General features: G+C 40.6%; 3 protein-coding genes across 5 annotated transcripts in view; all 3 read left to right on the top strand.

Annotated features, from left to right (window-relative positions):
* The window catches only part of LOC307034514 (uncharacterized protein), a 40,249-nt gene extending 38,011 nt beyond the window's left edge, over positions 1 to 2,238 (top strand). For all 3 annotated transcript variants that reach the window (XM_079673340.1, XM_079673339.1, XM_079673341.1), the window contains one exon: positions 1,819 to 2,238. In XM_079673340.1, the coding sequence (XP_079529466.1) occupies positions 1,819 to 1,919 (101 nt within the window). In that variant the 3' untranslated portion in view covers positions 1,920 to 2,238. The remainder of the gene's footprint in view (positions 1 to 1,818) is intronic.
* The window catches only part of LOC307034643 (uncharacterized protein), a 46,322-nt gene that overhangs the window by 8,410 nt on the left and 21,453 nt on the right, over positions 1 to 16,459 (top strand). The window lies entirely within an intron of this gene.
* On the top strand, positions 5,371 to 16,431 carry ogal (O-GlcNAcase like). Its single transcript, XM_079673363.1, has 17 exons — positions 5,371 to 5,703; positions 5,876 to 5,927; positions 6,173 to 6,270; positions 8,132 to 8,262; positions 10,180 to 10,351; positions 10,525 to 10,623; positions 10,720 to 10,859; positions 10,930 to 11,074; positions 11,435 to 11,533; positions 11,817 to 12,079; positions 12,165 to 12,339; positions 12,720 to 12,805; positions 12,996 to 13,088; positions 13,645 to 13,733; positions 13,814 to 13,934; positions 14,374 to 14,503; positions 15,968 to 16,431. Exons 1-17 carry the CDS (start codon positions 5,625 to 5,627, stop codon positions 16,102 to 16,104), a joined length of 2,109 nt encoding a protein of 702 aa, XP_079529489.1. The 5' UTR covers positions 5,371 to 5,624; the 3' UTR covers positions 16,105 to 16,431.

Below are 16,459 nucleotides of genomic sequence, written 5' to 3'. Positions count from 1 at the left end.
ACTGGAGCACCAACTAACGTTCATTACTTCAGACAACAACAAACCACAGTGAACAATAGTCAAACATGATAGAAAAAACTGATGAGACCGCTTTGGTTGGCCCCGTGGATGGGAAATTTTGTTTTAAAAACGGACGGATGGAAGCGTCGATAAGAGCACGGTTGTATGCAAATTATGCAAAAAGGTATTCGAAGCCCGACTCCGAGTACAAGGACCCACACCATAGTTGCCCTCAGAAATCGGGAGCATTTCAAAATGCAAAATTGGGGGGGGGGTGGCGGTGCTAGTGGATCGCCGGAGCTGTTAGATTAACATTAACATGATTATTGTAGTTGTAAGTGCAATGCCTTGCGGCCTGTAGCACCGTCTTTGATGGAGCATATGTGTGGACTGGACCTGTATTTTACAGGAAAGGAGTGAGCAGAGAGTAGAGTAGTTGTCGATTATTGTTCTGTTTTCTGTGAATATCTGCCTCACCCTCTCAGACTTTGAGTTGCGCGCGCTACTAAAGAGACGTGTTACCATGGAAACCAAACAATGGTGTAGCTGTATTAAAGTCCGAGTGGAAACAGTCGTGTGTAAATCTGATTTTGTCAGAAATCGGGAGAAATGCGGGAGAAATATGACCCCGGGAGGAAACCGGGAGAGGGCAATGAAATCGGGAGTCTCCCGTGAAAATCGGGAGGGTTGACAAGTATGACCCACACCCAACCCACACTCAACCAGATGACTGGTTTCAGGGCCAAGATAACTAAGTCCACGTCTGAAAAAATAACCAGCTCACTGGATTGCACTCGACTGTAGACCACTTGGAGTGGTAGAAGATAATGGGCTGCAAAAGGTACTACAGATTGCATCGTCTGACACAACATATGAGCTGCCATGCAGAAAGACAGTGACAAAAAGAATCCAGCAGCTTTATGACAATGAAAAGGAAGATAAAGAGAATTTATTGGAGAAAGCCGAATGTGTTGCCCTGACTGGGGATCATTGGATCATTGGCACACTTTATTGACATCTTCTCACTGTTCTCAGGTCAAATATTTATATGTGATTAAAAATGCGATTAATTTCGATTAATTAATTACAAAACCTCTAATTAATTAGATTAATTTTTTTAATCGAATCCCGGCCCTAATATTTATATATATATATATATAGATTTCTATTAATCATTTTCAGCATTCGGTTTTCGGCCAACTGTTTCCTATTTTCGGTATCGGTTTCGGCCAAGAATTTCCCATTCGGTGCACCCCTAAAAAAAAAAACAAGCGTACTACCTAACTCCACAAATATCCAAAATCACATCGTTTTTCTAGAACAGATTACAAATCGCCAGCAAATGGTACTAACAGGTGGCGACATGTGATGAAGGTGTTGCGCTGGGCTATATCATGCAATGAAACTTAAGCTCACACCATTGCGGAGATATTCCCGCGAGAGTGCGAAAAACTGAAATGTATTTATTTCAAATGTGAAATTTCACCAATATACTCACAGACCACTAGGGGGCACTCACGGACCACCAGGGGTCCGCAGACCACACTTTGAGAGGCACTGCTCTACATGTATGGCAGCCATTCCATTCCACTGTCTGTTGAACTCCAACACAGAGAAATGTTATCAGTAATTTATAGAAAAAAATAAAACAATTTTTATTTTACTCAAACACACTCCTATAAATGGTACAACCAGACGAACTGATCATTTTGCAGTGGTCTCTTAGTAAAGCTGTATTTTACACACATTTTCTGAAAAACAAAAAAAATATATATATGTTTTTTAATGTGATCCTGTGAATGTTTTTCTCTTCCTTAGACGAAAACAAAGATGCAGAGCCTTATCCTGTTAAGAACAGGTTTGAGGACCTCGACTTTGATTCGTTGCTAAAACAGGCCCAGAAAGGAATAAAGAGTTAACCGAGCCGTGTGGGTGGACGACACCAAGCTCGATGTGGCAAAGAACCCAAAGTTTCCTTGGACCTCAGAGACTTATGGCTCATACTTATGTAGCAAACTTTTGTATGTTAGTGTTTTCTTCATGCTTGGAGCCTTGGACTCTTAATACGCATGCTGTTTCTAATGTGTACAGTTAATATGTAAAAATATGTAGCACTGTTTAATTGATAGCATGTTAGTGGAACCCAATAAAGTTTTTCGTTAAATTCAATATTGCTTATAATGTTTTGTACATTACTATATGAAAAATAAAAGCTCTTTATGATTTCATTCATCTTCATGAATTGTCAACTTGAGTTTCTTTGGTTATTAGTAACAGATTTCTCAGGAGACAAACTGCCAGAGTACAAACAAGTCTAAATTTCACTTCCATCCATCCATCCATCTTCTCCCGCTTATCCGTGTTCGGGTCGGGAGGTAGCAGTTCCAGCAGAGAGCCCCAAACTTTCCTTTTTCTCACCCCATACTCCTGCAGCACCTCCCACAGTAACTCCCTGGGAACCCGGTCATACGCCTTCTCGAAGTCTACAAAACACATGTACAGGACTGTCTCAGAAAATTAGAATATTGTGATAAAGTTCTTTATTTTCTGTAATGCCATTAAAAAAAACAAAAATGTCATACATTCTGGATTCATTACAAATCAACTGAAATATTGCAAGCCTTTTATTATTTTAATATTGCTGATTATGGCATACAGCTTAAGAAAACTCAAATATCCTATCTCTAAATATTAGAATATCATGAAAAAGTATACTAGTAGGGTGTTCAACGAATCACTTGAATCGTCTAATTAACTCGAAACACCTGCAAGGGTTTCCTGAGCCTTGAAAAACACTCAGCTTGGTTCAGTAAACTAAATCACAAGTATGGGGAAGACTGCTGATCTGACTGCTGTCCAGAGGACCGTCATTGACACCCTCCATCAGGAGGGTAAGACAAAAAAATAAATTTCTCAAAGAGCAAGCTGTTCACAGAGTGCAGTTTCAAAGCACATCCACAAAAAGTCTGTTGGAAGGGGGAAATGTGGCAGGAAACGCTGCACAACCAAGAGAGATGACCGCAGCCTTAACAGCATTGTGAAGAAGAGTCGCTTCCAGAATTTGGGGGAGCTTCAAAGACAGTGGACTGAAGCTGGAGTCCAGGTATCAAAAGTCACTGTTCACAGACGTGTCCGGGAAATGGGCTACAATAGCCGTATTCCCATGGTCAAGCCACTTCTGAACTCAAGACAACGGAAGAGGCGTCTGACTTGGGCTAAGGAAAAGAAGCACTGGACAGTTGCACAGTGGTCCAAAGTCCTCTTTTCAGACGAAAGCAAGTTTTGTATTTCATTTGGAAGTCAAGGCGCCAGAGTCTGGAGAAAGGCTGGAGAGGAGCAAAATCCAAGTTGCTTGAAATCCAGTGTGAAGTTCCCACAGTCAGCGATGGTTTGGGGAGCCATGTCAGCTGCTGGTGTTGGTCCACTGTGTTTCATCAAGCCCAGAGTAAATGCAGCTGTGTACCAAGAGATTTTAGAGCACTACATGCTTCCGTCTGCTGAAAAGCTCTATGGAGATGAGGAATTCATTTTCCAGCATGATCTGGCACCTGCCCACAGTGCCAAAACCACCAGTAACTGGTGTACTGACCATGGCATTACTGTCCTCGATTGGCCTGCAAATTCCCCTGACCTGAACCCCATAGAGAATATGTGGGGTATTGTGAAGAAGAAGCTGAAAGACACCAGACCCAACAATGCTAATGAGCTAAAGGCCGCTATTGAAGCATCCTGGGCATCCATAACACCTCAGCAATGCCACAGGCTGATTGCCTCCATGCCACGCCGCATTGATGCAGTAATCCGTGCAAAAGGATTCCCAACCAAGTACTGAGTGCATTAATGGACATTTTCAAATGTTTGATTGTGTTTTGCTGTTATAAATCTTTTTTTTTTACTTGGTCTGAGGAACTATTCTAATTTTTTGAGATAGGATTTTTGAGTTTTCTTAAGCTGTATGCCATAATCAGCAATATTAAAATAATAAAAGGCCTGCAATATTTCAGTTGATTTGTAATGAATCCAGAATGTATGACATTTTTGTTTTTTTAATTGCATTACAGAAAATAAAGAACTTTATCACAATATTCTAATTTTCTGAGACAGTCCTGTAGACTGGATAAGCGTACTCCCAGGCCCCCTCCAGGATCCTTGCAAGAGTAAAAAGCTGATCCGTCGTTCCACGACCAGGACGGAATCCGCATTGTTCCTCCTCAATCTGAGGTTTCGACAATCGGCCTGACCCTCCTTTCAAGTACCTTTTTTAGAGTAAACTTTCCCGGGGAGGCTGAGTAATGTGATGCCTCTGTAATTGGCACACACCCTCTGATCCCCCTTTTTGAAAAGGGGAACCACCACCCCGGTCTGCCACTCCTTCGGTACTGTTTCCGACTTCCACGCAACGTTGATGTCGGAAATATAAATGCCACTTCCTTGGAAGTATATTCAACATTTTATCAGAGCGTTACATGTCTGCATTTTAAAAAATAACCCTTTCTCGTGGCAGACGTAATGAATCATCCAAACAGCTGTAACTAATCACATAAACGTAACCTTAATTATACGCCAATTAATTTCCACTTCCAGGGCCCGTGGGTCCCCACTTGTTATTAACATGGCTATTTAGCACACCTAATTGAAACAGAGCCATTGTTTATGTAATGAGTTACATCTAAGCATTTACTGTAATCCATATTATTTGTGTTGTGTTCGAAAGCTGTTACCGTTCAATTTATCACAGTCCAAAAAACTCAAAAATAATGACTATCATCCAATATTGTTTTAACTCACTTATGAATAATTATGCATTCATAACCGTACAATACTGTTGTAATTATATTTTATCGCCCCAAAACACATAACTAACCCTACATTCCCTGAACTTTTTTAGTTTATAGAATTTTAAACAGGTGCAAATTCAAGTTTGACATTTTTCAAACAATTGATGATTACTAGTAGAGTTATCTCTCAAAACACCATTAAATATAAAATGGAGATCCTTAAAGATGAGACTTAAGCCTAAATAGTAGTTTATTTAATATTCAATCAAATGAATGGTTGCTTCTACATAAATCACTGGATTATTTTCTGGTGAATAGTAGTCACATATAATGTGACATAATGTAAATGTACATTATGAGGAAATTAAGTGGACAAATATCAACAAGTGGACTCATCAACATTAACATATGTTTTACAGCACTAGAGGATGGCAAGACGAACAATACATTTGCTCAGAATATTTAGTTTAGCTAAATGTATTTACTTATTTATCCTGCTCCCTTTGTTTCAGGTGAATGTTCGCATAAACTACAGGGACACTGTCCCTTTAAGACGTTCACCCGGTAGTCACGTTCAGTCCCGCACGCGCCTGCTGTGGTGAACTACAGTCATCACAAAACAAGAAGAGCTTATTTTTTATTATTTGCTCGCAGCATTTACAACTACAGACTTTAGACCATGTTGCAGACGATTTAAATCGACTGCTCTGCGCAGGCGTGAGAGAACGGTGCAATAAAAGCAAAAACTGGCACACAAACATATGATAATAGCGCTGTCAGTGCTGGAGCTGCTGTCTGAGCATTAGTGAGCTGGAAGTAGACACAACTCAACATTAAACTGAAAATATGTCTACACCGGGCAGTGGCGTGGGGCAGGGGCGAGCCAACACCGGGGGGAAGCGGTTCATCAGTGGGGTAGTGGAAGGTAAGCAGACTGGCACCAGGGGGCCACACAGGACCACCCCAATAACAATACAGTACAGCATCATGAGGCTTTAACAGAATGAATTTCATATATATTTTATAAATGAGTATCAGTATTATATTGATCACTTCTGGTAAGGTTTGGTGCTTAACTTGACCTTTGCTTTATACAGGTTTTTATGGGCGGCCATGGACTATGGAGCAGAGAACAGAGCTGTTTAAAAGGTATGGGATATATGAGTTCAACTGCAGCAAACAAAACTAAAGGTTGCAAAAAACAAAGCCTGTAATAAAAAGGGCTTCATATTGGACGTTGTCCCTTACTGATGGGTTTATTTGGGTACAGGGGACAACACTGGACAATCAATGTTAAGACCCACATTTGTTGTCTCCTGATGCTACTTACAATCATCTCTTATCATGTAATAATTGATTTAATACTGTGATTGTTCATTACTGGTGTTTCATAGAGAACAGAAGTGGGGTTTGAACACGTACCTCTATGCCCCCAAGGATGACTACAAACACAGGATGTACTGGAGGGACCTGTACTCTGCAGAGGAGGCAGGTGAGTCTCCAATAACCTCTGTCGGTCTTAGATCTGGATTCTGCGACCAGCCAACAACCAAAAATCATGCAGGACTTTCAAACCATCTCAGGAGCAAGAACAATGTTTTACCTTTGCTAGTTTAGTAGAATGTTCAGGGAATTAGAAGAAAATTGTTCATTTGGGCCACCACTTTTTTTTACATTTACTATCTGAGTATCCATGTTTTCCCTTGGTATATATTTCTACTCCCCCAAGCATTCATATCCCATGTAATATATTTTTAAAGTTAGTATTTTTAAGAAGTTAAGTGTCTGTATCGAAAAAAGGTGCTTATAATTCCTACTAAAACAAAGGTTGCAAATACTATATTTATTACTGATTTATATACAGTAATTAGGTTTGGACTATTTTTCATTCAGACCTCTCAATTTAAAACTATACTCATATTTTATTTTGCCACAGTGACCCACACATAGGTAGAATGCACAAATCTCCGCTAATCTTACCTGAATAATAAAACGAGGTCTGAAACAAAAAATATCCTTAACTGGCACTTGTAGTTAAACCATGTAGTTTATAATGGCATCAAGGTTATGTTTAGTGGTTAACATTTGTGACACGGTGTCATACCAAAGTCCTATTGTGAGTCATCATTATCTCCTTAAATACATTGTTTAATTGCTCAGTTCAGAGCCTCTCCTTTGTTAATTGGGTGCATCTTATCAAAAATGAAGTTGGACCCATTAAAACTATCATGTCTCTGAGGACTCTCTGAGAGTAGGTCATAACAGACACTGCCGGTGGCCATCACATAAATGCAGGATGCGCGGGCAGGAATAATGTCGGACATGGTGTACTCAAAACGGCAGATTTGAATTTCTGTTAGAATCGTCACAGACTTGAGAATATAGGCACACGATTGGCCCAAAAATCTCCCTGTGGGTTGAAATCGTTTGATTGGTTGGCATTGCTTAAGTCTTCAGAATCAGAATCAGAATACCTTTATTAGTCCCACAGAGGGGACATTTGCAGCGTTACAGGAGGAAAGAGCCACAGACAGCTTAGTGTTGCATATCTTAAATGCGTTAAAAAAGTACTTAGTTATAATATAATAAACAAACAACACAACAATATGCTAAAAAAGTACTAAGTTATAATATAATAAACAATATGCTAAAAAAAGATAAAAACTAAAAAAGTTACATAATTTTCAAAAATACAGACCAAAAATCAATCAAATCTACAAATCAAATCCTGTAGCAGTTCTTAGGATTTAGCAGCCCAGTATATACTACAGTTATTAAAGATGGCATATGTATATCAAGTATATATTGCACATAAAGCACATATTGCACATAGTTTGGCGGTATTTAACAGCAGCAAGTTACACAATCTACAAAATACAAGATAGATACCTTGTAACAGTAACAAGGGTTTAGCAGCCAGGTATAAATTACACAGTTATTAACGGCATATATATATTGATTGATTTAGTGGCCAGGTATAAATTACACAGTTATTAATGGCATATATATATTGCACATATAGCACATATTGCACAATGTTGGTTTGTATTTAGCAGCAAGGGGGTGTTATAGTCTGTGTTGTGGTGTGTGTAGGAGGGTCTACTAGGGGCAGTGCTGGTTGTAAAGTCTGACCGCTGCAGGAAGGAAGGACCTGCGGTATCTCTCCGTGTGACAGGTGGGGTGCAGCAGCCTGTCGCTGAAGGAGCTGCACAGTGGGGACAGGGTGTCCTGGAGGGGGTGGGACATATTGTCCAGCAGGGAGGACAGTGTGGGTTGAAAACGTTTAATTGGTTGGCATTGCTTAAGTCTTTATACAATCCTTCAATTTTTGTCATATTCCATTCTTTTCCCAGAACAACTCATCGCCCTGATATCAGCTGCTAAACAGCACGACGTGGAGTTCATCTATGCCATCTCTCCCGGCCTGGACATTACCTTCTCCAACCCCAAAGAGGCTGCCGCCCTGATGAGGAAACTGGATCAGGTGAGGACTTGTTATGCGCAGATGAAGGGTGCAGCAGGAGAGATCATATCATCAGCTGTATGTGTCTTTATGGCTCTTTAAAGGGTTTGCGCTGGACACCATATTACTTCATATGAAATGCATATGGAGCTATTTCTGGGTCATAAGTTTTGATCATTCAAAAAAATACAATTTATTTGAAAGTCCAAGTTTTCATCCTGCACTTTGAAACATATTTTTTACGATTTTACGTTTTCAGAAAACAATTATTTTTTCAGTTTCAAATCTTTTTTTTTCAGGTTTCAATCTTTTTTTCACCTTCAGATCGTTTTTCACTTTCCGATCTTTTTTTTCGCTTTCAGAGTTTTGACCCTGATATTGCTTCGGGGGGCGGGGCTTACCAAAGAGTAGTTTGGCACCCTGAGTGACAGCCCTCCCTCTGTCATGATGCCTTCATGGATGTTAGGTAGCGCAAGAAATACAACTACACACTTTCTATACACAATACTCCCGTGATTGGTGGTAAACAAAACTGATACCAGCGTCAAAGATCCGTTAAGCGAGCTGTTGAGCATCGTAGTTGGCAACAAGGTATGAAAGCAATAAACTGTGGGAGAATCTCAAATCACGTATCCGCAATCAAGCGTTGTCCTTCCCCATTTCCACGTAGCTCCATGAACGCAGCATAGTATTGGCTTGGTTTTTGGGATCAGAATCAGAATACCTTTATTAGTCCCACAGGGGATACGTTTACATTGTTACAGCAGACAAGAGCCAAAGACAGCTTAATGTTACCTAAAGTATGCATTAAAGTATTAAAGATTAAAAAAAGACATTATATATATTTTTAAAGTTACACATTTTACATAATACACACACCCTGTGACAGTTCTGCGGATTTAGCAGCCAGGTAGCCTATATATTGCACAGTTTTTAACGGCATATATATATTGCACATACTGCAAATATTGCACATAGTTGGTAGTTATCAACAAGAGGTGTTATAGTCTGTGTTGTTTTGTAAGGGGTCTACTAGGGGCTGTGCTGGTTGTATAGTCTGACCGCTGCAGGAAGGAAGGACCTGCGGTATCTCTCCGTGAGACAGCGGGGGATGGCGTCAGGAACAACCAGAACAACCTGCTGGCTCGTTGCGGATTTCACATTCTAGCACAGTTTATTGGTACTTGATTGATGCCAACTACAATGCTCAACAGCTCGCTTAACGGAACTTTGACGCTGGTCTCAGTTTTGTAACATCCATGAAGGCAACATGACAGAGGGAGGCCTGTCACTCAGGATGCCAAACTACGCTTTGGTAAGCCCCGCCCCCCTTAAGCCACTTCAGGGCCAAAAGATCTGAAAGCGGAAAAAAAAGATCTGAAAGCGAAAAAAAAAGATCTGAAAGTGAAAAACGATCTGAAGGTGAAAAGCAATGTGAAACCTGAAAAAACAAGATTTGAAACTGAAAAAATAATTGTTATGAATCTGAAAACGAAAAATCTGCAACTGAAAAAAATAAGGATTCAAATGTCAAAATATGTATAAAAGTGAAATCTGAAAATAAATATTTTATTCCAAAAAATTGCTGAAGTGAATCAAAAATAATATTCAACCTGAAAAATGATTTCAAATACTTATTTTTATTTTGAATACATCATTGTATTTTTCAAAGTTCAGGATAAAAACTTGAACTTTCAAATAAATTGTATTTTTTTGAATGATCAAAACTTATGACCCTGAAATAGCTCCATAAATGCAGCAGTAAAATAGAAGATACAAAGCTAGGAGCTCAACGTGCAACTGATGGCACTTACACTCCTAGTAGCTGGTTTATAACTAGTGGATAACTTCATTTTTCAAAATGGTGATGTAGGGATTAGGATAACCAAATGATTTAAAGATTTCTCCAAAGCCCAAGCTGTGCTCTCCCCCCCTCAGGTGAGGCAGTTTGGCTGCAGGTCCTTCTCTTTACTGTTCGATGACATCGAGACTGAGATGTGTGCGGCTGATAAGAAGGCCTTCAGCTCCTTCGCCTACGCTCAGGTGGCCATCACTAATGCGGTGTACCAGCACCTAGGAGACCCCGAGACCTTCCTCTTCTGTCCCACAGGTCAGGCCGTAAGCGTGTCGTTTCTGTAAAAAATTCCAGATATTATCAAGCCCATTTAAAGACAGCCTGGGAGTTTCAAGCTATGGAAACAACATTTGATCCCTTAATTTCTACATGATAAGCTCATAATCTGTCACTGTTTCCCTTCATTTACACTTGCTCTGTCCCTCCAGATTATTGTGCTGCGTTCTGCACCCCCAGCGTGCTCCAGTCCTCTTACCTGCACACTGTGGGGGAGAAGCTGCTGCCTGGGATAGACATACTGTGGACTGGTGAGGCTGTCCTATACCGCTACAGACGTAATCAAATGTAAAGTTATACAACGTTTTTTTTTTACTCTCTCTTTCTCGGTTATTTGTGTTATTAAGGTCCCAAAGTGGTATCCCACAAAATCTCCATTGAGTCCATAGAAGAGGTGTCCTCCATCTTGAGGAGGCCGCCAGTCATCTGGGACAATATCCACGCAAACGACTACGACCCTCAAAGGCTTTTCCTCGGACCCTTCAAAGTCAGTACCTTTAGATGCCTATAGTCTTATTGGTATCTAATAATTATTAACGTTGTATGTTTCCTGTCAGGATCGTCCTACTGAGCTGATCGCCAAACTGAGAGGGGTCCTCACCAATCCCAACTGCGAGTTCTACCCAAACTTTGTGGCCATCCACACATTAGCTACATGGTGCAAAGCAACTGCTGATGGAAGACAAAGGGATGTGGAAATGGGTGAGTTATATTTAGAAATCAAAATATCTTTCCTTTTGAATGCATGGTTACATTTTGGCATATTTGCAGAAAATCTCCGCTAAGATTTGACTGTGCTTTTATATAACATTAGCAATGAAACTTTAAATAGTAAATGTGTGGAGGGAGCGGCAGTCTGTCCCTGACGTTTTTTTATGCATAAAAAGACAAGATCTTCCAAATGTAACTTATATGGAGGCGCCAAAACAGGCTTCTGTTGCTTAAAATTAGGCTGTAATAAAATATCAATACACTTGCAAAAGCCTGGGAACTTATTACATATGATATATAGAAGTGAGAATTCTTCTTATTGTCTTACTGTCATCTGACCTCCATCCCCAGACGATGAGGAGCAGGACCCCTGCTACAGCCCCCAGAAAGCCCTGATGCTGGCCCTCACCGACTGGCTGCAGGAGTTCATGAGCACCGACCAGCCTGGAGGTACAGAGTCATGAAAGAATCCTTTAAACGTCTCCTATTATACTATATTATAGGTCTCAGATATATAAAAAACATTTCTATGAAACGTTTGCTCAAAATACCAAACAGATCACCCATTCTAGCCATCCCTCATGAGGGTTGTATGAATATTATACATATTTATGTATAAAAGACATCAAAAAGTTCATTTTGGATGATAGGAGTCCTTTAATGTTAAGGCCAGGGGTGGGGTGGGTGTCCCAGTAGAGCAAAGCATCTAATTTCCCCCTCCTCCTCCTTCCAGGCCCCTGTCGTCCTCCAGCTTGTCTGAAGAAGGAGGTTTCAGAGGAGGAGCCCATGCAGACAGATATGGGGGAGGGCTCCTATATCCCAGGACCTGGGGAGAACCCTCTGTACACGGCCGAGCCCCTCACCCTGGAGGACCTGAAGCTGCTGTCGGAGCTCTTCTACCTGCCCTACGAACACGGCCCCACCGCCCGCACCATGCTGCAGGAGCTGGACTGGCTCAAGAACCACAGCTGGGCCGCGGCGGCCGAGACGGACAAGGTAGTGGTGATTTTATATTTGCAACCAAAAGCAGATAATGACCCTGGTTTTCTGTGATTTCATGCGTTAACTGTGTTTTTTTTAGACCGCGGAATGGCGCTCAAGAGCACACCAGTTTGATGGCCTGTGCGAAGCGGTGGTGCAGATGTTCAACCGTCTGTCCAACGCCCCCAACCGCAGCATTCTGTACGACCTCTACAACTACATCTGTGACATCAAGAGTGGGGTGGGCCTGGCTCGAGCCTACGTGAAAACACTCGGTGAGAAAATGCTCATCAAATCACACAGGATAGGGCAGCTGTATCCATGTCAAAAGATAATCCCCCAATTTACTTTTTATACTAATTCAGCAATAATCCTATTTTTGATTCTTTGTTCACTGCGTATGCATGCAAGAAGACACATTTCTTTAAGCATTCCAGGAAAGAGGGGGTGAGTAATTAATATAGAAATGGTCATTTTCTGGGTGAAGTATTCCTTGAAAGGAGAAAAAATACACAGTATTTGGGGAGCAACTTCAATGAAAAGTGAATTGGTTGAAGCAAAAACATTGCTGCAATTGGATTCTCTATAATCTAGAAAATGTTAATCCTTAAGATTTGACCTTCTTAAGCATCACTCGTGTTAATGTGTTCTCCAGGAGGGCAGGCTCGCCCCGCAGCCCAGCTGCTGAACACTGATCCTGAACCCTGGGGTTTCAGAGGAGGCCTCTCTGGAGAGTTCCAGGTAACTTTATCTAAAAACAGTATAAAGACACATTTCAAATGTTTTCTTATTTTAATATCACAATGAATTTGCCATTTTCCCAGTGTACAGTAATAGACTTCATTAATAAAACAAGTGTTGCGTTCTCACCTAATTATCCATCAGCGTAGGTCAAAATAAATATGAATGAACTAAATATGTGTTCTTTCAGAGAATGCTGCCCTGCCACGGAAACAGGGACCTGTTCAGACATCCTCTCATGACGTCGGTTTACAGCATACGGATGTTCTGCCCTGAAGACAAGGTGAGGATGCCAGCATTGATGATATGATACAAGAGACAGCAGGTAATAATTGGTTCACTATAGTATTGTTCATACCGATGTTCCCTAATGCAGGCTACTGCTACAATATATTATGCCCGTTAGCTTCTGTAAATGAGGTACGGTTTCATAGTAAAATAATACATGTATTGATCAGATAACTCATAAGAACATAGCACTATCAAAGCACTTACTATGTTGAATGATGTCAGGATGAGCAGAGGCTAGGGCTGGCTCAGAAACAAGAACTTGCAGGATGTATGTCACCTTACAGTATGTACATAGACTGTGTATATATATATATATATATATATATATATATATATATATATATATATATGTTATATTAGCACGGGAACGTTGGTGGCTCTTAGTTACCATCATTAAGTGTCACTGATACTGAATTTATAAATCCACGGATACCAGTTGTGACTATGCTTCAGATTGTGCTTGTCTGTATGGCTTGTCTTCGCCGCCGATATGTGATCTCTTTGTTAAAGATCAGCAGTTGATGTTACAGTTTAGTTTTCTGCAATAGATGGAGGTACAAAGGATTTTCAGAGAGATGCAGAGTGCGGGAGAGGGCAAAGTCCCCTTGATGATGCAGCCCCCCCTCATCTGTGATGGGTGAGAAAGAGTCACATCCTCTCTCTGTAAGTATTCATGCTTTCATACTTAACATTAACATTGCCTGTGTCCCGCTGCAGCCTCTCAGCGGGGGAGATCCCCCCCTCCCCTCAGTGTGCTCTGGTCCTGGAGGATGAGATGGGGGTGTGTGGTTACGCCCTCGCACTCACCGACGCCAAACCAGCTGCTGCCAGGATTCAGGTGATCAAATGCAACCAGTTGTTTGAAAAATCTACTTCTTCATGTCTTTAATACATAAACATGTGTCCCCTCTGTGTAAAGAGATTCTGAAAGTTTCAGGAAAGAAGATTCTCTCTTTTGAGCTGACCCCCCCCCACCTGAATCTCCTCCTAGAGCACTATTGTGTTATTTTTAACCAAATCTCTCTCAGTGGGGCGTGGCTCCTTATTTTCATCTAAAGTAACAGACAGAGAATCAGCACTTTTGATACAGGGTTGAAACAGAGGGGATTATTGGTTGCTTGCTACAATGATCTGTTTGGTATTTGGAGCCAAACACTTCAGAGACATGTTTGCATATATCTGAGACCTATAATATATTGATGAAAGACAGTATACTAGGGGGGACCTTTAAAGATGTAATGAATGACATGTATTTTTGTTTTATCTTGTATCTCTAGAGGGCAGTAAGTGATTCAGTGTTCCAGGACTTCCCCTCCCTGGTCACCATACAAGTGTTGCCCCGGGTCGCTGATCCCTCTCCAGCCAAGCGCATGATTGGTCGGTTGTTGTCCTCCATCAGGAGCAGTGGTAGGTCAAGGCCTCGCACAATGCCTTTTGATAGTGCTCACGTAACTGGCCTACAACCAATTCACACGGTTTAAAGAGACAGCGCACCGCAGAATAATCATGTTGGAGGTATCGACCGTAGTTCTAATATAATGGGAATGGGTTACCTTTAGGTTGTGCAGTTCAAAGACCCCTCCAAAAAACAATAATACAACAATGTCTCTTTCCAGATATCATCACTTACATGTAGGAATCTTTCTACCAAATTACACACACCATAAAAGTGTCAGCTCAAGGAAATTGGGGGGGGGGGGGGGGGGGGGGGCGGCAATACATGATTGTCGCTAAAGGCCCTGTCTCTACATTACAATAAAATATAAAAAATAATTGATTAATTAATTAAGTTAGTAGCTAATAAAGGCATAAAAAGACAGAAATGTATAATTCTGTCTTTAATAGAAATGTTTCTTCTGCCCATAAAGTGTCCAAACCAGGATTTTCTAGCGCATTTTTTAAAACATAGTAATTGTCCATGCCGGTTTCAGTTGGATTATTTGTCACAGTTGCTCCGATCAGATCGGTCTCCTCCATTTTGTAGATTATTTACGACTTTTGAATCCACATAAACACATCGGCAAAATCCGGCTTACTTTGAGCATGTGTTTTAAACAATTTAATCCCTTTGTGAATTGTTTCCACTGTCCTTTAATTTTTTCATGCAGCGGGAATCCAAATGAATTAAGTCACTCCAATAGTGCTCCTTAATTACACTTGTATCCTCCTTTAACAAAATACTTCACATTCATCCAGTTTGTGACAGTAGTTGTAGCATTTGAGACTTTTAAACTTTAACTACAGCTGTTGCACGCCCTCTTGTGTGTGTGTGGGCACAACTTCCAACAGGAGTCATTTGGCTCTTGGGAAAAAAGGTTGGGAACCCCTGCATTAGAAGATGCACACTGAGCAGAAGAAAGAATAGTTCCTACTTGAAACTTCTCACAAATGCATCTTATTTTGAATCCTCTGTTTCTGGAAAGAGAAATTGCTGTTGTCACTTTAAGCACCAGAAACCAAGTGCCCTCTAGTATCATTATATTGGAGAATATGATGGATATATGATTTCCTGGTAACTCACACCAGAACACACTTGATTCATAAATAGCACTTCAGCTAAGAGGAAACATATTCATTTAGATATTATGGTAAGGTTTCCCTTAAATACACAATTTTCTGCACAAGAAAGAGTTATGTCATTATCACACCAGCTACCTGCCAACATGATATTTGATGTTAGATGTATCCAGGTGAAGAAATCAATATTTCCTGTAGTTGAAATGTATTTCTTGCTGAGATGCAGAGCTTTGCATCCCCTGACACTACACACATTTGTTCAAACATGGAGCGATTGTATCTGTCAAACACAATCCTAATGCTAATTCTAGAATAGGAAATGCATCTGAAACACCATCTTGGTATTGCTTTCAGGTTCCAGAGGCGTGTTCTGTGAGGTAAGGCACAGCGATCGGAGGATGCTCGACTTGTATCCTAAACTGGGCTTCTTCAAACCCATAACCATGGCCGGGCTTCCTCAGGACATCATCGCCATGGGAACAAGCCTGTGAACAAGCTTGTGAACAAGCCTTTGCGAAAATCATCGCAAGGATTTACCTCAGGTTTGAATGTTTTTTGCTAACTTTGCAGCATGTCAAACTGTAATCCGTCATCATTTCTTAGTAGTATTAAATAATTATTTGTGTAATTTTAAAGCCATCTCCAACACTGTAACATTAGTTTGTTAAGACATTTGTAAAAAAAACTACTGCATAAAATTAAAAAGGGTAACACTGATGTACTACTGATTTTCTAGAACATTTGAAATGTATAGATACTTTTTTAAGATGAATTAATTGTTTTAACCCAGCACAATAAATGTTAACACATTTATCCAACCTGAAGTTTCTTATTTGTTGTCGGACT

The sequence above is a fragment of the Notothenia rossii genome, assembly GCF_949606895.1.
Source record: "Notothenia rossii genome assembly, chromosome: 1".
Lineage (NCBI taxonomy): Eukaryota > Metazoa > Chordata > Actinopteri > Perciformes > Nototheniidae > Notothenia > Notothenia rossii.
This window is presented reverse-complemented; position numbering and strand designations above follow the sequence as displayed.

What these genes read in the sequence shown, in the direction of transcription:
- ogal (XM_079673363.1), top strand. Translation starts at nt 5,625, where the DNA reads ATGTCTACACCGGGCAGTGGCGTGGGGCAGGGGCGAGCCAACACCGGG. An exon ending in CATCAGTGGGGTAGTGGAAG is followed by an intron (nt 5,704 to 5,875) that starts GTAAGCAGACTG and finishes TGCTTTATACAG; the next exon opens with GTTTTTATGGGCGGCCATGG. An exon ending in TGATGAGGAAACTGGATCAG is followed by an intron (nt 8,263 to 10,179) that starts GTGAGGACTTGT and finishes TCCCCCCCTCAG; the next exon opens with GTGAGGCAGTTTGGCTGCAG.